The sequence below is a fragment of the Cyprinodon tularosa genome, unplaced genomic scaffold (assembly GCF_016077235.1).
Source record: "Cyprinodon tularosa strain WSP-4 unplaced genomic scaffold, ASM1607723v1 ctg25, whole genome shotgun sequence".
Lineage (NCBI taxonomy): Eukaryota > Metazoa > Chordata > Actinopteri > Cyprinodontiformes > Cyprinodontidae > Cyprinodon > Cyprinodon tularosa.
This window is the reverse complement of record NW_024038928.1, coordinates 1,066,217-1,090,391: the sequence shown is the minus strand read 5'-3', so window position 1 is coordinate 1,090,391 and position 24,175 is coordinate 1,066,217. Positions and strand designations below refer to the sequence as shown.

General features: G+C 40.7%; 1 protein-coding gene across 1 annotated transcript in view; it reads right to left on the bottom strand.

The window, feature by feature from the left end:
- Positions 1-24,175, bottom strand: part of wdr17 (WD repeat domain 17) — a 65,153-nt gene that overhangs the window by 31,385 nt on the left and 9,593 nt on the right. Inside the window, exons 5-14 of the mRNA XM_038288202.1 lie at positions 17,429-17,539; positions 17,019-17,159; positions 16,683-16,805; positions 13,854-14,041; positions 13,600-13,768; positions 10,756-10,847; positions 10,595-10,677; positions 10,418-10,504; positions 1,479-1,643; positions 1,281-1,396 (exon numbers count right to left, since the gene is read on the bottom strand). Of these exons, the coding sequence (XP_038144130.1) occupies positions 1,281-1,396; positions 1,479-1,643; positions 10,418-10,504; positions 10,595-10,677; positions 10,756-10,847; positions 13,600-13,768; positions 13,854-14,041; positions 16,683-16,805; positions 17,019-17,159; positions 17,429-17,539 (1,275 nt within the window). The remainder of the gene's footprint in view (positions 1-1,280; positions 1,397-1,478; positions 1,644-10,417; positions 10,505-10,594; positions 10,678-10,755; positions 10,848-13,599; positions 13,769-13,853; positions 14,042-16,682; positions 16,806-17,018; positions 17,160-17,428; positions 17,540-24,175) is intronic.

Genomic DNA, 24,175 nt, shown 5'->3' with positions numbered 1-24,175 from the left:
GAAGGAAGGAAGGAAGGAAGGAAGGAAGGAAGGAAGGAAGGAAGGAAGGAAGGAAGGAAGGAAGGAAGGAAGGAAGGAAGGAAGGAAGGAAGGAAGGAAGGAAGGAAGGAAGGAAGGAAGGAAGGAAGGAAGGAAGGAAGGAAGGAAGGAAGGAAGGAAGTTTGCTTTTATTATCCTGGTGCCTGTAGTTTGCTTTATGCCGCTGCAAACCGCCAAGAGGCGACCGGGCCAGAGGCTGCTGCTGAATGGGATTCCTACTGACAGCGCATCGCCGGTATGTGGGGATCTGAGCTGCTCCAACGGCGAAATAATATTAGAATGCTGGATGAACAGACTGCACTGATAAAGTCTTCATGTACACTTTCTCACTTAAAAACATATTAAAACTACTTTATTCCCACTGATCACAGCAAATATAGCTGCAAGGCAAAGAAAGGATAGAGTAGCTCCGCCCGACACGCGTCAGACCCACTTCCCACCGCACAGCTAAACCATCTTTGTCAGAACTAAACTTGTAGAAGCATCAAAAATGAAGCAGCGCACGCGTTTTTGCTGCTCTTGCTGCGTTTGGTGTGAACGTAGCATTACAGCCGTACATGTTTGAGCCCTCGCCTCGCAACGCTGCCAGCTCTGTTAGCTCTACGCCTGCAGAAGATACAGACGTCCATCCCTGTAAACACTGGGACGGAACTTAATGGGAAAGGAAATGATTCTTATTTCTTATTTCAACCGTCATGTATATTAGTTGCGACATATGGATCAAGATGCTATGACCGAAAAAAAATTGACACATGACCGTTGATATATGATTGGAGAAATGTAGGAGTACAAGCTGACATATAGCTAACTGCCCTGCATAAGATAACGGGGAAAAAAAACAGATTTTTGTTTTTTAAAATAGAAATTTTCTAACTTTTGGGACAATATCGTCTGATAAAGACTACATTTATATACATGTTTAAGCCAGAATGATTTGACATTTAAATATGACTTCCCTACGACTTTAACCCCACACTGCTCCCCGGGCGCCGCACAATGGCAGCCCACTGCTCACCAAGGGTGTGTGTGAAATGAAGCGGTGAATTTCTGTGCTCTGTACTTCTGACAATAAAGTTGAATTCTATTCTACCTTTAGCGTTTTTGTCTCACGCAGACAAAATGAGGAAAGGTTTGAGGTGGTTGAATGTTTTTGCAAAGCAAATGCATAAGGCTAAATTCTCCCAGACATGCTGGTCACAGAAGAATGAATAAAAACCAGCGATTGGTTTTGGGTTCTGTACCTGAGATGAGGAGGTGAGGAACCTCGGTGTTCCACATCAGGCCTCGGACCGGAGCTGTGTGACCGCTCAGCACGTTGATACAAGCATCCTGAGTGTAGTCCCAGATCCGGACCGTGCTGCAATAAAAAAACAAACATTAAAACCGTAGAAACATAAAATAAACTCATCTGGAATCTAACTTCTAGAACCAGGACTCACCCATCATCTGATCCGGAGCACAGAATCCCCTCTCTGAGCGGAGACCATCGAACATGGAAAACCTTGGCCGAGTGTCCTGTGAAAACCTTCAGAGGCTGATCTGAGCTGGTGGCCAGGTAGTAAACCCGCACATTCTTATCCTCACAGCCGGTCGCAATCATGTCCCTGTGGAGGAACAATCGGACCATCAAAAAAACCTGACCTTATGAGGACAGCGTTAACAGCCATTTTAAATCATAAACAGACTATTTTCCACTTTATTTAAAGCTCTACATATTCTCGCTCTGCACCTGCCTTCTGTTTAGCGGCTCTCTTTGCCCTCTTCTGTCCTTATCATCATGTTTTAACCTGCAGTGTTTGACCAAGTTGCTCTGTCTCAAGTGCTTCTTGCTGTTTTCCCACAAATATCACAGCTCTTTGTGGAGCTAAAATAATTCCTTCACTCCTTTTATGATCTACCACTTTGTTTGAGCAGCTTGGCATTACCTGCTGACGCATTCACATTACCAGAAAAACGATTTCCCATTAAAACGCGCATATCTAGGCAATTTTCTTGGCAACATGTACCCTCTAAAATGACAGTAGTAACCAAAGTATTCAAACTTTAATTTAAAAATCTTATTTCGATGTCTAAATTCAGGTATCTGAGGCGTTTAAGTTAAAGTATAGATCTGCACCTCACAGTATGTGCATTAGGGTGGCCATTTCTATAGCACCAAAAATGAGGACATTGTTCGGCATATCAATAAATTGCTATGGTGTACATAAGAATCGGGTAAAGTCACATTTATAGTATAATTCTTAGTAGTTTAAAGAGGATACTCGTGTAGCTGAATAGAACAAAATATTAAAGAAATGTAAAAAAAAAAAAAAAAAGAATCGGTTCCCAGCATTTGTATTTATTTAATACATTGTGGTGTTTCAAAAGTGACCAGCGAGATGAATCTTAAAAGCGCAGAATACCACAAAGCATAAGATGTGTGGACTTAAACGTTAGAAACTCTTTTTAACAAGAAACATTCATAATAAAACAGCCTAATTTATTTTTTTAAACAACAAAATAGATTGTAGAAAACACATTCAAATGCTCTAAAAGTATAGCTTTATTTTGAAGAGCCTTGGGAACTTATCTAAAGTGTCTGTGTGCAGCACACCTGTCTTTATGGTCATCCCTTTAGCTATGGGCGAATCACTGAAATCCACTTTCACGTCACAGTCTACACTTCCGTAGGACTAGTGATGTTTTATAGTATAGTCCACCCAGAGATGGCAAAAGTACTCACTTTCCGTACTTGAGTAAAAGTACAGATACTTGTGTTAAAAAATACTCTGGTAAAAGTGGAAGTACTGATTAAACTTCTTTACTCAAGTAAAAGTACCAAAGTACAGGCTTGTAAATTTACTTAAAGTATAAAAGTAAAAGTAGAAACCACTTTTTTCATGCCGTTGCCTACATTTTTAATGGATGTCTGCCAATAGGACTAGATCTCCGTTGTGTTCATTTTCAATCATCTCGTCGTCCATGCTACTATGCTAACGCCACCGCCACCAAGCTGCAATGATTTGCCGCGAATGAATACCGCCGAATCTGTCGATTCATCTTGTAGTAGTGCATTAAATGCAATGTAGATTCCCATCCAATTAGATTGAATTTGGTATTGATGACGTGAAAAATAATAACGGTAACTCCATTGAAATGATTCAAAACTAAAGTAACGAGCAAATTTTTTAAAATGTAAGGAGTAGAAAGTACAGATATTTGTGTAAAAATGTAAGAAGTAGAAGTAAAAAGTCGCCATAAAAATAAGTAGTAAAGTAAAAATATCAGAAAAATCTACTTGAGTACAGTAACGAAGTATTTGTACTTCGTTACTTCCCATCTGAGTCCACCTTGCAGCTCTGCACAAATAATTTAAGCATCCAGGGTAGGGGAGGGTATTGCCAAAGAGGTCATGATTCAATCCAAATCACAATTCACATGCCACGATGCGATTCTATCACGATGCATCGCGATACTTGAAATATTGCGATTCATCGTGATATTTTCAATGAACACTGTAAGAAAAAAAATAAAGCTATTACCAGTGGCTGACTGGCTGGGTATGATCTGGATAGTGTCTTCAATTGATACATAACTGAACGCAACTGAATTCATACATAGCTGTATTTATTGAAAGGACTTTTGGAGGTGTTGCCATGAAAACAAATACTGGACACAAATATTACTATTACTGGAGTGGACACACTGACAAAAAGTGCTTAGGATTTATAAAACTTAAAATAACAGTGCCGTTTACATGGCCTCAGTGGTCCTTTAAACCAATGAAATGGAAACATTGAAATGTTTGACATTTCCCCTTTTGCAAATGACGTGTGTCAAATCTATTTCGTTTTTTCCTTCTTTGTTTTTAAAGCCAAAATGCATCCAAGCATCTGACTTGGAATGTGATGGAGCCGGGCAAATTTTCTCAGTCTCCTCCATGTTTTGTTTTTAAATGACTCGTTGCAGTATTCGCAGCGACATCTGCTGGACTGAAAGTTGTATTCCACTTGTTTTTGGCTGATGTGTGCCAACCAGTGTTGGGCAAGTTACTTTGAAAAAGTAATTAGTTATAGTTACTAGTTACTTCTCCCAAAAAGTAACTGAGTTACTAACTGAGTTACTCCACAATAAAAGTAACTAGTTACTAGTAAAAGTAACTATTGCGTTACTTTTGCGTTTCTCGCCCCCGTAACCCTCACCACCCAGCCCCCACCTTCTCGCCGTGTGTTTCCAAAGCCAGCTGAATAGAGCGGACGACAAAGACAAGAACCTGCAGAGAGTTTAGCATTTATTGCAACTCAACGTAAATTACATCTGGTGAAATTAATAACTGGGGATGTCTAATTCTGAGATCCTGTGTGTTTGGGTTGTTATAGATACTGCAACATCTATCTATCCATCTATCTATCAAGATGTATACTCTGCGTGTGACATAAAATATGGATCTCCATCCCTGCCACAAAGGCCATCAAATAATGTTTAAAATAAAAAATACAGTAGGTTGAAAAGGCAGAGTATCCATCCATCCATCCATCCAGATTTCTCCCTTTCATTTGATCGTTCACGCTCTCCATAGTTCTCCTGTGGCGCGAGCACAGGGCGACTGTTGCGCGCCTTTAGCGAGCATGCGCATTTCCTGTCGCTTGCGCGGTGAATCGTGCCGCCTGCGCTGTGCGGAGATGCAGGGGAAACAGTATGTGATGGGGAAACGCAGCTCGACGTGACACTGGTATTTCCATGTGGAAAACGCTGTTTGCTGCTGGATCCTCCTCACTCTCCATCTCTCTGTGTGTGCTGTACGTTAACACCCGCCAGCAGAAACACCCACCTACCCAACTGACAGACGGAATCTCACTATACATCAGCCATTCTCATCCTCCCCTCTCTCATGACAAGGCGCGCACCTCTGGATGACCTAAAAAATAATCTTTAATATCTCTTAAACAAAAGTAGCACAAACAATATTTTTTTTCTGCACAAATCTGCACTAACGTTGCACTAACCATTCAGTCTATTTGCAGAGCTTTTTGACGTGGGTGGGGTGTCAGCTTCACGCAGCTGTGCACAAGTCCTATCATGAAAAAAGGTTCATTGTGCGACCTGAGTAACGCGCAGTAACGGGGTGTCTGAAATGGTAACTGCGTTATAGTTACAGTCAAAGTAATTGGTTAGATTACTCGTTACTAAAACAAGGTAATGGCGTTAGTAACGCCGTTACTTTCAACGCCGTTAGTCCCATCACTGGTGCCAACCATTCATGTATTTTATTTATTCCTTTTTGTTAATTAAGAATCGATACTTGGCATCAAGAATCGATGCAGTAGATCACAAAAAGTAGAATTGCGATGCATCGTCATCGTATTTTGCACACCCCTAATCCAGGGGCGATAAAAAACTTAATGTAAAAGCCAACATTGAAGAGTTCGCTGCTGCACGTTTATTACTTTTACGTTAATCCGTACTTGCACGCCGTTCAATTGCAGCTTTTCCTCGACTGCTTACACCCACATCGCATCGACAAAGTGGCAAAACCCATGGAATGAATCTCCACTACCTTTGGTCATAAATTCACACTCTTTTGTCCATTCTGAGCTAAACGACGTCCTGGTTTTGACAGGACGCTAACTTTAATACTTAGCATCAGTAATTCTGATCCTTGTTTACTTTTGCAACCAATTAAAAGCAGATCTTTATCTGACACCACGCCACTCTTGGCCAATCATCTGTTAAATCAGATAGTGATGCAGTTTTGATGATTGGATATTGTGCTGCAGCCCAGCAAAAAAAAAATTTATAAATAATCTGCTCTACAAGCCTAGTGCCTCATAAAGGAGGACAGGGCACAGTGCAATGACCTAAAACCTAAAGCTTTTAAGGTTGCTGTAATTAAACCTCTGCTTAAGAAACCGTCTCTTGACCCAGATGACTTGGTCAATTATAGACCTATATCCAATCTTCCTTTCTTATCCAAAATTCTTGAGAAAGTAGTTGCCAAACAAGTTTGCGATCACTTCCACCATAATGAACTTTTTGAAGAGTTTCAGTCTGGCTTTAGAGCTCATCATAGCACTGAAACAGCTCTGGTGAAAGTCACTAATGATATTCTCATGGCCTCAGATAATGGACTTGTATCTGTGCTTGTCCTGTTGGATCTTAGTGCTGCATTTGATACAGTTGACCATAATATTCTTTTAGAAAGACTTGAATATTTTGTTGGAATTAAAGGAACAGCACTAGACTGGTTTAAATCTTATCTATCTGATCGAATTTGGTTTGTTCATGTTAATGATAGATCTTCAACACGCTCAAAGGTTACCTGTGGAGTACCACAGGGATCAGTGCTAGGACCAATTCTCTTTACTTTATACATGCTCCCAATTGGTAGAATTATTAGACAGCATGGGATTAATTTCCACTGTTACGCTGATGATACCCAGCTATATCTGTCTATAAATCCAGATGAAGCTAACCCATTACATAGATTACAGGCATGTCTTGAAGACATAAAAACCTGGATGACTCTTAACTTTCTGCTCCTGAATGCAGACAAAACAGAAGTTATAGTCTTTGGACCAGAGTCTCTGAAAAAGAAACTGATTAGCCAGTCACTTCATTTGGATGGGATTAAACTGATTTCAGATAATAAAGTAAAAAATCTTGGTGTTATTTTTGATCAGGACCTGTCATTTAAATCCCATATCAAAGAGGTTTCTAGAATTTCCTTCTTTCATCTGAGGAACATTGCAAAAATTAGAAATATCCTGTCCAGGGTTGATGCTGAGAAACTAGTCCATGCATTTGTTACTTCAAGGCTGGACTATTGTAATTCTTTACTATCAGGAAGTCCACAAACTGTAGTTAAAAGCCTTCAGCTGATCCAAAATGCTGCAGCCAGAGTTCTAATGAAAATTAAAAAGAGAGATCATATCTCACCTATCCTGGCTTCTCTTCATTGGCTTCCTGTTAAATCAAGAATAGAATTTAAAATCCTCCTTCTCACATATAAAGCCTTAAATGGCCAAGCTCCATCTTATATCAGAGATCTGATTGTTCCTTATGTTCCTAACAGAGCACTTCGCTCTCAATCTGCAGGTTTACTAATGGTTCCTAGAATTTCTAAAAGTAGAATGGGAGGCAGATCTTTTAGTTATCAGGCTCCTCTCCTGTGGAACCAACTACCAGTTTTAGTCCGTGAGGCAGACACCCTGTCTACTTTTAAGGCTAGGCTTAAAACTTTCCTTTTTGATAAAGCTTATAGTTAGGGTGGCTCAGGTTATCCTGAGCTATCTCTATAGTTATGCTGCTATAGGCTTAGACCTTTGGAGGACATAGGGACCCCCATTTCATCATTCTGCTTCATTCTCTCTCTGTTCTCCTATTCTGCAGAATCTGTTAGTTCAATCTCTAACCTTCTGCTCTCTCTGCCTTTCCTCAGAGTAGCTTTGCCTCGTCTGTTCCTGTTTGGCTGTGACGTCATCCTGGAAAGAAACATCAGCTGTGCTGCTTCTATCAACACCCTTGTTTATAGATGTTGGAGATCGGCCTGTTTTCCAGTGTGGTCCTGTTTCTCTGACCGTGACTGAGTGGATGTGCTCTCTTCGTCCTCTGGCATGGGAGCTGCCTTGGAGCTCGTCTGCCTGGCTGCGTGTTTCCTGGACGGGGCCGCCTTTTGCAGCTGCTTTTTGTATCTCTGCTTCTGTCTCCTTGAACCCCAGTCGGCCTCGGCAGATGGCCGCTCACACTGAGCCTGGTTCTGCTGGAGGTTTCTTCCTGTTAAAAGGGAGTTTTTCCTCTCCACTGTCGCTACAAGCATGCTTAGTGTGGGGGATTGTATTTGAGTCAATGAGTCAATGCAATCAACTGGTTTTCCTTAGATAGAAAACTTTGTATCAATTTGACTGTATGATCTGGTTGAACTGTAAAGTGCCTTGAGATGACATGTGTTGTGAATTTGGCGCTATATAAATAAACTGAATTGAATTGAATGAAAATCCGGACTGTCCACCCTAAAGCCGGACATTTGGCCACCCTAATGTGCATGCATTTGTTAAGAGTGAGAAATTACAAGTGTAGTGTGTGTATACTATTTATATAGATCTTGCATTAGCAACATTAGCAGTTAGCCATGTTTCCCAGACGCTTATACGATACGTAAAAGGTTAGATAAGCAGTAACACCTACCCTCTGCCTGTAGGTTAGTCCCTGATTGTTTGAATCATTGCTTTTGGTGAAACAGAGACAGTAATGATGATAGCAGGACAGGCTAACATTAGCTACCTTTCAGAAATTATGTATATCAAGAAAAAGCACACAAAACAATTCTTATATAATAAACTAGGGATGCACGATATTGGGATTTTGGCCGATATCCGATATGCCGATATTTTAAAACTCATGTGGTCGATAACCGATAGGGTTGGGAATTGAAAAGATTTTCACGATTCCGATTCCCTTTTCGATTCTATGAAATGATTCGATTCTTTATCGATTCTTTTTTCGATTCCAATTTGGGGGAAAAAGGAGAACAAACAGTTTGATTATCAGAATCAACTTTGTTTACTTAACTATTGCACAATCTTACAAACTCAACAAGATCAAGATGTCCACAGGAAATGTGAAACTGGAGTAACATCTGTGTTTAAATGAAAAATAAATATACAAGAACAAACTTAATAACCAACAATGTCTAATAACAAATGATTGGATAATAACCTATTTTAAATAACAAAAAATACTAATTATAAAACAGTAGTAGGAAAAATTAACAGTTCTTTTGCAGAAAGATGAGCATATCTGCTTTTTCTGGAAGGATACAGGATCTTTCAGGGCTTAAGGTGTCTCCAGCCGTGGAGAACACCCTCTCAGATGGGATGGAGGAAGCCTGCACACAGAGGTAGTTTTCAGCCAGTCAGATAGCAAGGGCAGCGTATCTTGCTTGTTCCACCACCACAGTGTGGCGCTATCCCTGCAGGGGATGGAGGGCAAGCTTTTATAGAGCTGGATTTCCTGATCTACCCACTGGGCTAAGGAAAGACGGGGCTTTGATTCACAAAGTGACCGCAGCTCGTTGTCTTCCTCCTCGAATAGTTATTCCAACTTGCGTAACTTGCGTGACTTACGTAACTTACGTAAAAAACGTGACGTAAGTCGTGCTCCCCAGAGCCGGCGCTCTAGGCTCTGGTGCTGCGGGAATCGAAAAAAGAATCGTTCAGTGAGCTGCCAAACGATGCCATGGAATCGGAAAATACGGAACCGGTTCTTAACAGGAACCGGTTTTCGATTCCCATCCCTAATAACCGATATCGATACTGATGTTAAAGCTGGACAAAAATAAGTAGTCATTAAAAATAGCAGTTTTGTTATCCATTTCTGACAAAATAATATACTCAAATATATTTTCATATGCTGATATCAAATTGATTTTTAAAAACGCGGTATCGACCTATTTTACTTTCAAAATCTCATGAAATTTCATCGTTCTGTTACAAACTCTCGTGATATTTTGCAAATTCTTGTGAGATTTTGTTAGTGAAATAGATCGATACCACGTCAATATATCAACATATAAAAATATTGCAAAATTTTGTGAATTTTTGGGGGATTTCGTAGCATAACGATGACATATAGCAATATTTCATTAGTAAAAGAGATTGATATGTTGTTTTTAAATGGCAATATATCAGCATATGAAGATATTGTGATATTTTAATGTATCAATATTTTTTCCCTCGTCTTTAGAAGTTTTTAAGTCTGTAAAAAAGAAGTTTTTGAGGAAGAAGAAGTAGTTTTTTTTTTTTTTTTTTTTTTTTTTAGACTTTAGAAACTCAGAAGCTGATCCAATATCGGATTAAATATCGGTGGGGTGGCCGATGTCCGATATTCAGTTTTAAGGCCGATACAGGCCGATACCGATAGGGGGCCGATTATATCGTGCATCCCTATAATAAACTTTAATCTGTTAAAAATACACCAACGGTCACCTCAGTCTGGCTGTTTTTTCTCCAATGGAGACTGGTTTAGGAGTGAAAGGAGAAGCCCTACATGCCTAGACAGATGAAGCCCCTCCTTCCTTTATACTGTGTCATTAACAAGTAGCCACACATCTTTATACATGGAAACTGTCTTTTCTGAACAGACAGTTACAGGCTCGGAGATGGCGCATGATCAGAAGCATCATCATCATCATCATTTTCGATGTCCACCTCCTGTTTTAAGCCTTTAACTTAATATGAATGAATCAAAATTTAAGAAATATTGGTTACTGCGATCTATTTAGAGTGTCTGACTTTAGATTAGTTGAATTTTTTTAACGCAATTCAAACAGCTGAAAACATGAAGCACAAAAAACAGCAATTTCCTATAATTCCCCTGTTTGAACAGGGCGCTGAAGTCTTACTTGTTGTTCTGGCTCCAGTCGCAGCCAAAAACAGCAGCAGGATGTTTGTACTTATGCAGTATCTTCCCATCGATGGTTCGGATGATGCTGCAGCGAGAAAAATATAAAAACACAACACTGAGAAGTGTGTTGGGGGGGCTAAACCTAACCCGGCTGTTAGAGAAGTTGAGGGCTGACCAGAAACCGTCTCCGCTGCACGTGGCGATCCTCTTGGAGTCTTTGTGGCTCCATGAGATGCAGAATATGCCATTTTTACCGTGCTGAAAGGAAACCATCAACAGTCTGTAACTTTACCACCTTAATGAACATTGTTCTGCAGATTGTGGCTTTGAACAGACCTCGTTAAAGCGGGTAATGATTTTTCCTTTCCTGACGTCCCAGATAAATGCTCCGTTACGAGATGTTGCTCCTGCGATGCAGTTCAGGTCACCTTAAAAACAAGCAGAGATTTTTTTTTTTTTATGGAATAGAATCAGTGTTGCTTTCGTAAACGATGACAATGACGAAATTATTCCGTTGTGCCAAAGTAGAAAGAAGAATGTTTTTGTTCTTAACTTTTTTGAGCTATGAAGATTTTATTGATCGTATTGTCCTGCAACCATGTTTCAGTAAAACAAATGATAATGTCCTTGCTAGGGGTTGGTGTCCCTTTAACTTGTTTACTCAAAATTCCACATCGCCCATACTGATAACTTAGGCTTAATATTTATGCTATGTTCACACCAAACACAATTTGAGCAGCAGAAGCAGCTGGAAAATTCCGTAGAAGCGACGGTTTGAGGCAGCTGCTGCTGGGGATTCCAAGTGACGGCCTGCTGCCGAGAGCAAAATAATATTTTAAGGCAGGATCATAATCTTCATAAACTGACAGCAAAAATTATCTTTGGAGTTATACTTACTTGCTTGAAAACATATTAAAACTACTTTATACCTAACCTAACTAAGTGACTCTGCCATTGAATATAATAGCAGCACAAGCATCAGATGCATCTGAACATACTTTACTAAAAGATGCTCTTGAGGCACATCAGATGATTCTTTGCTGCTCAAATTGCATTCAGTTCGAACGTATCATAAGAGGTGATCACAAATTCGTCAAAGTATAGGTCCCGCAGGAGAGCCTGCCTGTGCTAAGATGGCTGCCGGCGATCGCATCCAGCAAGCCACTATAAAAGATCTAGCAGTTATATAGATATCTATGATGGTTGCAAACTGTATTAGCTATTAATAACGTTTTAGCTAACAATATCATTAGTATATAACCTCACTTTAACACATTAGTAACCAGTAGGATATCAGGTAACCATTTTTTCCTACACATATCAGCTAACAATATCATATTAGCATATTAGCTAACTTTACCATAAAAGGGAACCATTAGTAAACGAGGTATTGATGGATAACTGTATCAGCGTATTAGTTAGCTTTACCAAAACAGAAACCATTGATAGCAAACCGCATTAGCTCGTTATAGCATATCAGCCAACAATATAATTAGCATATTAGCCATCTTTACTATTAAAGAAAATTATTATATAATTACTACATCAGGTAGCGACTGCCAACTGTATTAGCTAATAATAAACTAAGGCTCAGTCCGAATGTCCACCCTAATACCCTTACACTCACCGGCCACTTTATTAGGTACACCTGTCCAACTGCTTGTTAACGCTTAATTTCTAAGCAGCCAATCACATGGCGGCAACTCAGTGCATTTAGGCATGTAGACATGGTCAAGACAATCTCCTGCAGTTCAAACCGAGCATCAGTATGGGGAAGAAAGGTGATTTGAGTGACTTTGAATGTGGCATGATTGTTGGTGCCAGAAGGGCTGGTCTGAGTATTTCAGAAACTGCTGATCTACTGGTATTTTCACGCACAACCATCTCTTGGGTTTACAGAGAATGGTCCGAAAAAGAAAAAACATCCAGTGAGCGGCAGTTCTGTGGGCGGAAATGCCTTGTTGATGCCAGAGGTCAGAGGAGAATGGTCAGACTGGTTCGAGCTGATAGAAGGGCAACAGTGACTCAAATAACCACCCGTTACAACCAAGGTGGGCAGAAGAGCATCTCTGAACGCACAGTACGTGGAACTTTGAGGCAGATGGGCTACAGCAGCAGAAGACCACACCGGGTGCCACTCCTTTCAGCTAAGAACAGGAAACTGAGGCTACAATTTGCACAAGCTCATCGAAATTGGACAATAGAAGATTGGAAAAACGTTGCCTGGTCTGATGAGTCTCGATTTCTGCTGCGACATTCGGATGGTAGGGTCAGAATTTGGCGTCTACAACATGAAAGCATGGATCCATCCTGCCTTTTATCAACGGTTCAGGCTGGTGGTGGTGGTGTCATGGTGTGGGGAATATTTTCTTGGCACTCTTTGGGCCCCTTGGTACCAATTGAGCATTGTTGCAACGCCACAGCCTACCTGAGTATTGTTGCTGACCATGCCCATCCCTTTATGACCACAATGTACCCAACTTCTGATGGCTACTTGTAGCAGGATAATGCGCCATGTCATAAAGCTGGAATCATCTCAGACTGAGTTCACTGTACTCAAATGGCCTCCACAGTCACCAGATCTCAATCCAATAGAGCATCTTTGGGATGTAGTGGAATGGGAGATTTGGATCATGGATCCAGCCGACAAATCTGCAGCAACTGTGTGATGCCATCATGTCAATATGGACCAAACTCCCTGAGGAATGCTTAAAGCACCTTGTTGAATCTATGCCACGTAGAATTGAGGCAGTTCTGAAGGCAAAAAGGGGGTCCAACCCGTTACTAGCATGGGGCACCTAATAAAGTGGCCAGTGAGTGTATATAGGGCCCTATATAAGGATTAGGCTATTTTAAATGGGGGTCTGAATGTCTAGAGGAGGAAAAAGTAGTGGACTCGAAATGTCCCACAATCATCCATGGTCACTAGGCGAGCAGATATATCCAGGAAAGCTTTGCGAGAGCTTTCCTCGCAAAGCATTATGGTATTTCTTGTCACAGCGGCAACAAATAACAAAGATCTGTCCGAACGGTCAGTTAACTGAGTTCCCTATAAAGTCCCTGCTCTATATAGTGATTAAGGGATTTAGGGGTTAGGGTGGATGTTTGGACACAGCCAGTCTGGCATACTGTTAGGATATTAGCTAACAGTAGGTAATGGAAGCTGATGTGCTGATCCACCTGGAGCCCAGGACAGCGAGTAAACCACTCCTTCGTTGCCTGGTGAGGTATGTACAGCCGTCAACGTGTTGGTGTCCCAGATTTTTATTGTTCCATCAAAACTAGCCGTTGCCAGGAGGTTGGGATCATCTGGTTTGAACTTGCAGTCAAAGATAGTTTCTACATGACCCTGAAATGGACAAAAAAAACTGTTCGTACAGAAAGACCACAGAGAAAAGCTCCAGGTTTCTGACTTTGTGCAGGCAGCGGAGTACCAGGTCACGTAGGAAATCCCACTTCTTGGCTCCCATATCATAGAGTCCAACACCACCATCCATGAAGCAGCAGACCGCATGGCCGGGCGGCAGAGAGAAGGCCCGGTTCTGGGACAGAGTCGGTGGGGGGACAGCCTCGCTGGTGGAACTGGTGTGCTGGCTTTTACCGGGAGAACAGGCGCTCTGAGCTGCAGAGAGAAAGGAGAGCAGCAGCTCAGGTTCAGAGGGTCCAACATGAATACTGCTGACCTGAGGTAGAACTGATTTATTTGAAAAAAAACAGGAACAGGAAAGTTTTTGATCAAATGTCTAAGACATGCTTGAGTTTATCCATTTGCTGCTCTGGAACAGGCCCAGAGTGGCTAATCGGCAGGACATGGACAATTCCCAGTAAGCTGGTCTTATTTTTAGGCTGCAAGTGCCATTCATTTATTTTATTTCATTAATTTTTTACACCGGTGTTCTGCCATGAGTGGATCGCTTGAACTGCTATGCCATCCCTGACCTGCCTCTGGCTTCACTGGCAGGTTTTTTCTCCCTGCACTCTTACGTAATACATTGGTGCACACAGTCCCTCACTGGTGCCTGAAAGTTGGGGAGTAAAAGGAGCATCAGCAGCTCAAAGAAAACCAAAAAAAGTTTCCGCCATGATAATGCTGCGTTCACACCGGACGCAGCTGGCGCGACAGAAGCAGCGAGTTTACATGCAAAGTCAATAGTTGACGCGCGTCGGGCGCGTTTAAGCATCTGACGCGCGTGACGCGCCGCAAACGCGCTGCTGCTCGAGATGGAAAAATTTAATTTTTGCTGCTCGACGCGCCACGTCAACCAATCAGAGAAGCTGATCTGGGAGCTGGCAGGGAGACAGACACAGCACTGATGATACAGAGCGCTATGATCACTCCTCTGAAACAGTTTATTGACGCCTAAATTTACTTAAAATGCAGAAATCTGCCGGCAGAATATGTTGGCTTTTATTATCTTTTTTATTAGCTAGGCGGAGCGAGACACGCATCTGGCTGTTGTCAGATTAGGTCTGAGCGGCTCCGACAGAAAAAATATTGGAAGGCAGGATGATAATCTGAATGAACTGACTGCACTGATTACGTTTTCAGGTGTATTTTCTCACTTAAAAACATATTAAAACTACTTTATTCCCACTGATCACAGCAAATATAGCTGCAAGGCAGAGAAAGGATAGTGAAGCTCCGCCCAACGCGCGTCAGACACACTTTTGCACCACGCAGCCAGAGCAGCAAAGCTGCTTCAGCCGCGCGTCAGAACTAACTGGTACAAGCAGCAAAAAGGAAGCAGCAGAAGCGATTTTGCTGCTTTTGCTGCGTCCGGTGTGAACGTAGCATAACTGCACAAAGATCGCCACTGTGCTAGCAACGAGCATGCTTTTAAAATTCGGTGTTAAAAAATTTAGTGTTTAAAATTCGGTGTTAAAAAAAAGGCAGATTCCAACGAGACTAATTTTCTTCCATAAATAAAGAGTATGGTGCAGTTCTTTATGCTCCTAAGTATGACATTTTTTATTAAATGTTACTTATTGTCAGAAGCAAAACCAGTGGTGATGATGGGATTGCTCCTGTTACTATGGAAGAAACGGGTGCTTACAGCGTGTGAACAAATAGGCATAAGTTCTAAATATTTTCTATGTAATAGCCATATAAGCATTTCAAGTAAATAAGAAAAACACAAAACCTACAAGTGAAATGGAATAATAAGAAATATATCTGAATATTTATACCCTGAAATGTCTTAACTGTTTCAAATTAAGTTTAAATTAAGTTCAAATGTGCTTCCCAATACGAATATGCTAAAATTTTTAAAATTACAATTTTTTTATGTGATGCAGGTCCAGGAGAGTCTAGGGAAACTGGAGGAAGTGTAAAATGTTAATATTTTCTGTTTTTATTTTAGTTTTTAGGTTTGGATATCAGTGAACACTTAGTGTTATATAGAATAATGTTGAGAATTTCCACTCATGTTTAAATAAATCTGCATTGTAAAGCAACCCTAACGTGTATTTTAAGTATTTTAGAACAAATACACAAAATTAAAAGCCTTGGGGTTTAACGTTGTATGGTTTTTAATAATAACAGGTCATTATCTTAAGTGGGCCTGTCTGAGGGGTGAAACTCCAGGTCTGAAAGTTAGGCCCCGTCCACACGAAGCCAAACCCTGGCCTAAACGCACACATTTTTCACCAAACCAGCCTCTCATCCATACGAAGCCGGCGTTTCGGGGTCTGTAAACGATCTTTTTTTTATTCAGCCTTCAGAGTGGGAAGATTTTGAAACGCCGTTTTCGCGTTTCCATCTTTAAGCTCTGACCGCATTTTTTTTTCTTACACGCATGCGTCATAGCGTCGCCTCTAAACACGCATGTGCGACACAGTATCACAACAACAATGGCGCCGTACTGTGTTGAATGGTTGCTGCTCATGCTACTCATCCTGCTGTCGAGCTTACAACAGAATCTTCTTCTTCTGGAATATCTCCAGGAAGAACAGAGCAATATCGACGACATAGTTCAACACCTGAATTTGACTGAACCACGAAAATGGACCCGCAGGGCAACCATGTATAAATATTAGTGCGCATGCCCAACATTTCGTCGCCTATTTTTGCTTTGGCACCAGAGCGCCACTTACAGGCCTGGCATACATTTTGCAGCGTTTTCATGCATTCGTGTGGACGATCACATTTATTTTATGTCTCCATCTTTACGACAAACGTTCTGGAAAATATTAGCGTTTCGTGTTCGTTTTGTCTTCGTGTGGACGGGGCCTTAGTCCCACTCCAGTGCTGCGCTGGACGTTACCTTTTTTGGTCAGAGGGGAGTTGAGGACGTGCAGGGCATGAAACCCTGTCTTCTTCAGCTTAAAGCTGTCCAACGGAGTGGACCGAGACACGTTCCACACTCTTAATACTCCAACCTGTGAATCTGATGAGCAGAAATAAACCGTTTCCACCATTATTCTCAGTCAAATACAAATTTCATTAATTTCACTTTGTCTCTAATCCAAATGATCAGAGCGATTTGGAATATGAAAACGCTTCTGCATGCGGTCCCACACACCAGCTGGATATGAGCTCTTTGCTCAGATTAACACCAGTGCGGTAATGAAAACCCACGTCCTACACGCTGCATATTTACCTCCAGTAATGAACATGCCGGGAGCCGATGGGACCCAGGCCAAACACTGAACGGATGCAGCAGCCGAGGGGAAACAGAAGGACGTGATGCATGCCAGACCCTCGCTGTCCACCAGCCTGATGCCGTTATGGAGGTTTGACACTGTGGCAGGGGTTAAACATGTGATGTTAGGAATACAGGAGGCTTCATGTTAATCATCTCATTCGATCAATCACAAATTCTATTTACAGAATACTAAAGGACTGCATGAATATTTTGCCAAAAAAGAAGCATTTCATAGAACCATAGAAGCGAACTCCTGTTGGTTTCGAGAATTCGACACTAAAGAATCATCTTCAGAGGATGAGACATCAGGCAGACAGAGTCCATCAAACCTGAACCGTCTACCACTGAAAATACATTAACCAGACCTAGTAAGTAGTCGGTTGACAGGGGGTCCCACTCCAGGGCACTGATGGGGTCCTCTTCATCCGTCCCCTCTAAAGACTCCGGACGCAGCACATGCTTCTGGCTTTTACTCCCTGCAGACAGCAGACAGGTTAGTGGAAGATCCAGCTACTGCTAAACTAAACAGTTGGAACTAGAAATTGACCAATACAGATTTTTAAGGCCGATACCGGCTATTTTGACATCACAAACCGATCCCCATTAGGGGCAGCTGACTTTTTTAATTTTGCATTTTCTTCCTCTACTTTCATGATAATCACACAGGTCTACAAATTAGGCAAAAAAAGAACATTTATCAACAAATGAAAACACTAACAATGGAAAGCAGAGGAAGGGAGCAGCAATCCATGTCCCTCATGTTATCTTAGGCCTGAAGACGCTAATGAGTAGGGCTGGGGATTTTTGCCTGAATCGATTCGATTTTGATACATACAGTTCCAAATCGATTAATTTCGATTCGATCTGTTTTTACAATAATGAAAGTGGTTCAACTGTGTTTCAAAATACTCATGTATTTTGTTTTTTCCTGTCACATTAAACAAACATTAAACATTTCAATTAAATTCAATTCAGTTTATTTCTATAGCGCCAAATTCACAACACATGTCATCTCAAGGCACTTTACAGTTCAACCAGATCATCCAGTCAAATTGATACAAAGTTTTCTATCTAAGGAAAACCAGTTGATTGCATCGACTCTGACTCAAATACAATCCCTCACACTAAGCATGCTTGTAGCGACAGTGGAGAGGAAAAACTCCCTTTTAACAGGAAGAAACCTCCAGCAGAACCAGGTTCAGAGTGAGCGGCCATCTGCTGAGGCCGACTGGGGTTCAAGGAGACAGAAGGAGAGACACAAAAAGCAGCTGTAAAAGGCGGCCCCATCCAGGAAACACACAGCCAGGCCCTATATATATATATATATACACTATATTGCCAAAAGTATTTGCTCACCTGCCTTGACTCACATATGAGCTTAAGTGACATCCCGTTCCTAATCCATAGGGTTCAATATGACGTCGGTCCACCCTTTGCAGCTAGAACAGCTTCAACTCTTCTGGGAAGGCTGTCCACAAGGTTTAGGAGTGTGTTTATGGGAATTTTTGACCATTCTTCCAGAAGCGCATTTGTGAGGTCGCACACTGATGTTGGACGAGAAGGCCTGGCTCTCAGTCTCCGCTCTAATTCATCCCAAAGGTGTTCTATCGGGTTGAGGTCAGGACTCTGTGCAGGCCAGTCAAGTTCATCCACACCAGACTCTGTCATCCATGTCTTTATGGACCTTGCTTTGTGCACTGGTGCACAGTCATGTTGGAAGAGGAAGGGGCCAGCTCCAAACTGTTCCCACAAAGTTGGGAGCATGGAATTGTCCAAAATGTCTTGGTATGCTGAAGCATTCAGAGTTCGTTTCACTGGAACTAAGGGGCCAAGCCCAGCTCCTGAAAAACAACCCCACACCATAATCCCCCCTCCACCAAACTTTACACTTGGCACAATGCAGTCAGACAAGTACCGTTCTCCTGGCAACCGCCAAACCCAGACCCGTCCATCAGATTGCCAGATGGAGAAGCGCGATTCGTCACTCCAGAGAACGCGTCTCCACTGCTCTAGAGTCCAGTGGCGGCGTGCTTTACACCACCGCATCCGACGCTTTGCATTGCACTTGGTGATGTATGGCTTGGATGCAGCTGCTCGACCATGGAAACCCATTCCATGAAGCTCTCTGCGCACTGTTCTTGAGCTAATCTGAAGGCCACATGAAGTTTGGAGGTCTGTAGTGATTGACTCTGCAGAAAGTTGGCGACCTCTTCGCACTATGCGCGTCAGCATCCGCTGACCCCGCTCCGTCAGTTTACGTGGCCTACCACTTCGTGGCTGAGTTGCTGTCGTTCCCAAACACTTCCATTTTCTTATAATACAGCTGACAGTTGACTGTGGAATATTTAGGAGCGAGGAAATTTCACGACTGGATTTGTTGCACAGGTGGCATCCTATCACAGTTCCACGCTGGAATTCACTGAGCTCCTGAGAGCGACCCATTCTTTCACAAATGTTTGTAAAAACAGTCTGCATGCCTAGGTGCTTGAATTTATACACCTGTGGCCATGGAAGTGATTGGAACACCTGATTCCAATAATTTGGATGGGTGAGCAAATACTTTTGGCAATATAGTGTATATATATATATATATATATATATATATATATATATATAATTTTTCCACTATGTCACACTCACCACTGACAAGTGAAAATGGGGGCGAGTACGTAGCACGGCCTTACGTAAACATATCACCAGAATGATTGACAATTAGGAGGACCACTTATTTTGATGATCCACCCAGAAAAAGAACATCCTCCACTATATCTTTAACGTTAATTTTGTTCCATCATTGTTAGAAGCAAAGAACAGATTTTGTAAATGGAAATGTAAAAAAAAAAAATGCAATCAAGAAATAAAACTGTTTTTCAGTTATTTTTAACAAATTGATTTCTTTTACAGGTCATTTCAAGCCCAATAGAAAACGCTCACTATTGACCAATAACAATGATTTTCTTATATCCCTGCAGACCAGTAGAAAAGCCAGCCCCCAGAATTGAAGAGAATTTGATCTGTTTGAAGAAAAAAAATCAAATATGTAACATAAGAAAAAAAATATATACATATATATATATTAAATAGATTTTTAAAAAATTGGGGGCTAAAATTTGACTTGATTTTATCAGAGAAAAGCAATAATCAATTCTTTAAAGTTTCATTTCTGAATTGCTTTTTTGCATCCTTGATTGCAACAATAATGGACCAAAATGCTCACAAAAGCAGGTTATTTTCCTCTCTAGATCCCAGCTGCAGCTCAGTGTTTGTATTCAAGGCTCCTCCTTATGTTCCTCCTCTTCACCATCAATGCCATTGTGCATTTAAACGAGTCAGCTGATCGGTGTTATTTAATGGTTACCAATGGCAACCATACAAAAGATAAAGAAAACAAAAACACCGTGTAACAGAGGTACAAACAGATATGTTGGTGAGTCACGGTGGAAAGTCAGATAAATGTTTTTTCATTTAATTAAAGAAAAGTATTGAGCTTAATGCTGGCTGATATCTCAGATTTATGGTAGAATTCACAGAATTATTTTGCTCCTAAAAGCAGCTTCAGAGAGTCATTTAATTCTTGATTATGTTAAACACCTGTGGAGGAATTCATGCTGGTCGGAGCCGACGGGAACCATGGGGAGGATAATGGGTGGAATTGATTAAAAAACAAGATGAAAGAAAACATTGAAAAGCAGAAAACCTATTTATAAGATTTAATATGAGCAAAATTACTTATACCGCTTCCTAATTTCTGTTAATTAATTTGGATCTTTAACAAACTGACTGCAGCTTGAAGCCTTATACATTTTTCTTATCTGTAATTCATAAGCTTCAGAGCAACTTTGCTGTTATTTAAATATTTATTTTTCATAATGTATTTTTTTCAAATGATCTTTTTTATAGAAATATTTTTTAAAATCTGCTTTTCAGACTGAGTTTTACAAAATTAATTCTTTTAAATGTTTCACAGATCACTTTCGGTTCACTTCAAATAGAAACACTCAAAATGTTGCTATATAGACCAGCAATAGTGCATCTTTAATCCTCACAAAGAAGAATAAAAAAAAATAATAATTTTGAAAAACAAATTTATCTTAAAATCAGTAAAGAGTGTCTTTTATAATATTTGAAAATTATTAAATATGAAAAAAAAAAAAAAAACCCGAAGTGACAAAACAGAAAAGTTGCTCAAATACTTTTTTGTATTACAATCTTTTTATAAAAAAAACATGATCTTTGCTTGCAACAGTAATAAAGTTAATTCCATATGCATCCATCAGGCACCATAAACCCGGTTCGGCTGTTTAAAGTATTTTCACTATGAATTCTTCCCATCTTATTACAATAATGAATCTATCTGCGAAATGACTCACTCTCTTATTCATCAGGAAGAGCAATAAAATGGTGAAAAAGTTGAAATATTATATAGACTTTGATAATGAATAAAAGCTGCTCATGAATCTCATTATTCCTGTGACAGGATAGCATATGTGTCACACATAAAATTAAAATGTCTGACCATATTATGACCCTCAGGTTTGTTGTTTATAAACAGAGATGGCAAAAGTACTCACTTTCCATACTTGAGTAAAAGTACAGATACTTGTGTTAAAAAATACTCTGGTAAAAGTGGAAGTACTGATTAAACTTCTTTACTCAAGTAAAAGTAACAAAGTACAGGCTTGTAAATTTACTTAAAGTATAATAGTAAAAGTAGAAACCACTTTTTTCATGCCCTTGCCTACATTTTAAATGGATGTCTGCCAATAGGACTAGATCTTTGTTGTGTTCATTTTCAATCATCTCGTCGTCCATGCTACTATGCTAACGCCACCGCCACCAAGCTGCAATGATTTGCCACAAATGAATACCGCCGAATCTGTTGATTCATCTTGTAGTGGTGCGTCAACTGCAGCGTAGATTCCCATCCAATTAGATTGATTTTGGTATTGCTGACGTGAAAAATAATAACGGTAACTCCATTGAAATTATTCAAAACTAAAGTAACGAGCCAATTTTTTAAAATGTAAGGAGTAGAAGTAAAAATTCGCCATAAAAATAAGTAGTTAAGTAAAGTAATAATATCAGAAATATCTACTTGAGTACAGTAACGAAGAATTTGTACTTCGTTTCTTCCCATCTCTGTTTATAAATCACAATATTTGCATGGCCGTTGCAGTTTGCAAGCTTTTTTTTAAATGAGGCCCCTGGATAAACTGCTGCTGACAACTGAATGTGTCATATGAGCATAAACAGCCTATACAGGCTGTCAGGCACAGTAGGAGGGAAGGTTATCTGGGCTTGTTTTGGGTTCACAGGTGGAGCCTTTTCAAAGTATTCTAGAACCAAATGTGAATTCTTCTATCCACAGCAGTAGATCTACAGCAGAATGGCTGAAAAACAAAAGACGGCGGCGCTGCGATGACCTAGACAAAAGCCCTATTTACACTACCCTCTGAAAACCGATGCGTGCCGAGCTTGGAGCAGTTAACCGCGCCAAGCTCGGTTTTTTAAGACGGTTTACACACTGCTTAGGACGGTTCCTCGCCTCCTAGTGGCAATCCAAGGTACTGCTGCTGTCTAGAGGTAAACAAGCAAACCAACAGGGAGGCCCCCGTAACATTCAGGAAGTTATGTTTTGTTATCTTTGTGATATTTTGTTGTTTGTGGAGAGTCAGGCGAAGAAGGCAGCCTTTGGTGAATTTACTTGACAGAGTCGGCTTTTGGGAAGTGGATACGACAAACAATATTCTAATCAGGGCTTAAAGATGCAGGAAACAACCACGGACATTGAGGTTAATCACACTGCTAAGCATAATCATTACTGGAAATCGTGTGGCACGTAGGGAAGCTAGTATTTTTATGAATGCCTGAAATTTCATTAATACGGAGGCTGACAGTAAAGAGATGACGCGGTCCATTCATGCGCTCTTTGTTATCTGAGAACTGAGCCAAAACTGAACCGTGCCGAGCCCTACTGATGAACTAGTACCAGTTAGGCGGGGTTCGGTTGTGTCTGGCGCTACCCGGTTCAGTTTTGCGTGCCATTTACTAGGGTTGTCACGATACTAAACTTTTCAACTCGATACCGATACTAAGTAAAATATTCGATACCATTTTCGATACCACAAGAATAAAAGCAAAGACTCTAAAATTCAACAGAAATATTTTCATTACTAAAAAAATACAAGAAATAAATAAAAAACAATAAGAACAATATTTTGAGGTTGTATCCTGTGCACAATATTATGAAAGCTTGACAAAAAACTTACAAAATTAAAATTAAGTGTTCCTTCCTTGGCTATGTTTTGCAGACATAGCAATGACACTAGCCAAAAAATAATTCTCAGCAGCTGCACCTGTTACAAAAAAAGTCCGGAACTGAAAAATGCACAGAATTATTCAATCACACAGTGTTCAGAAAGTGCATTTCCCACTATTCTGCACTTTGGATGGCTGTATCTATACTTTGGAAAATGAGTATTGTATCAGGATACAACGTTTCAGTATCGATACTTTTTTGAGTATCGATACTTTTGACAACCCTACCATTTACATTCAACAGTTATCCCGGTTCCCATGCTCTAACCGATCTCGGCACGTTTCAGAGGGTAGTGTAAATAGGGCTTAAGTCGTAACCTCAAACCGATGGACAGTTTGACTGAAAACGACGAGTTCCCACTGCTAGTTGTTCTGTAACAGATATCACGGACCCACCTGCTGGCTAATCTGGACCCAACCTGATTTAAAACATTAGTAAATTAAAGCATGTTGTCCGACGGCAGTGTCTAATTTCACTTGCGCCACTTCTCCTGTTTTTACGGTAAAGCCCTCCATAGCAATCAGGACCAGGCTGCAGGCGCTACAAATTAGCCAATGAGCTGCTGTCAGTCTGGCTTGCTGCTGCTAGCTACTTTTAGACACAGCAGGCAAACCTGTGGCAAGCCGGGCGATGGGAAAGAGGGAGAATATAGAACGAGAACGATGAGAAAAGGTGAAAGAAAGTGTGGACTGCTGGAAGAACTGTTGTGAACTGGTGAAAGAAAAGTGAAATGGCGCTCAAAGATGACCCTGCACATTTAGAGGATGTTTGGCTCAACCTGCTGCTGTGAAGC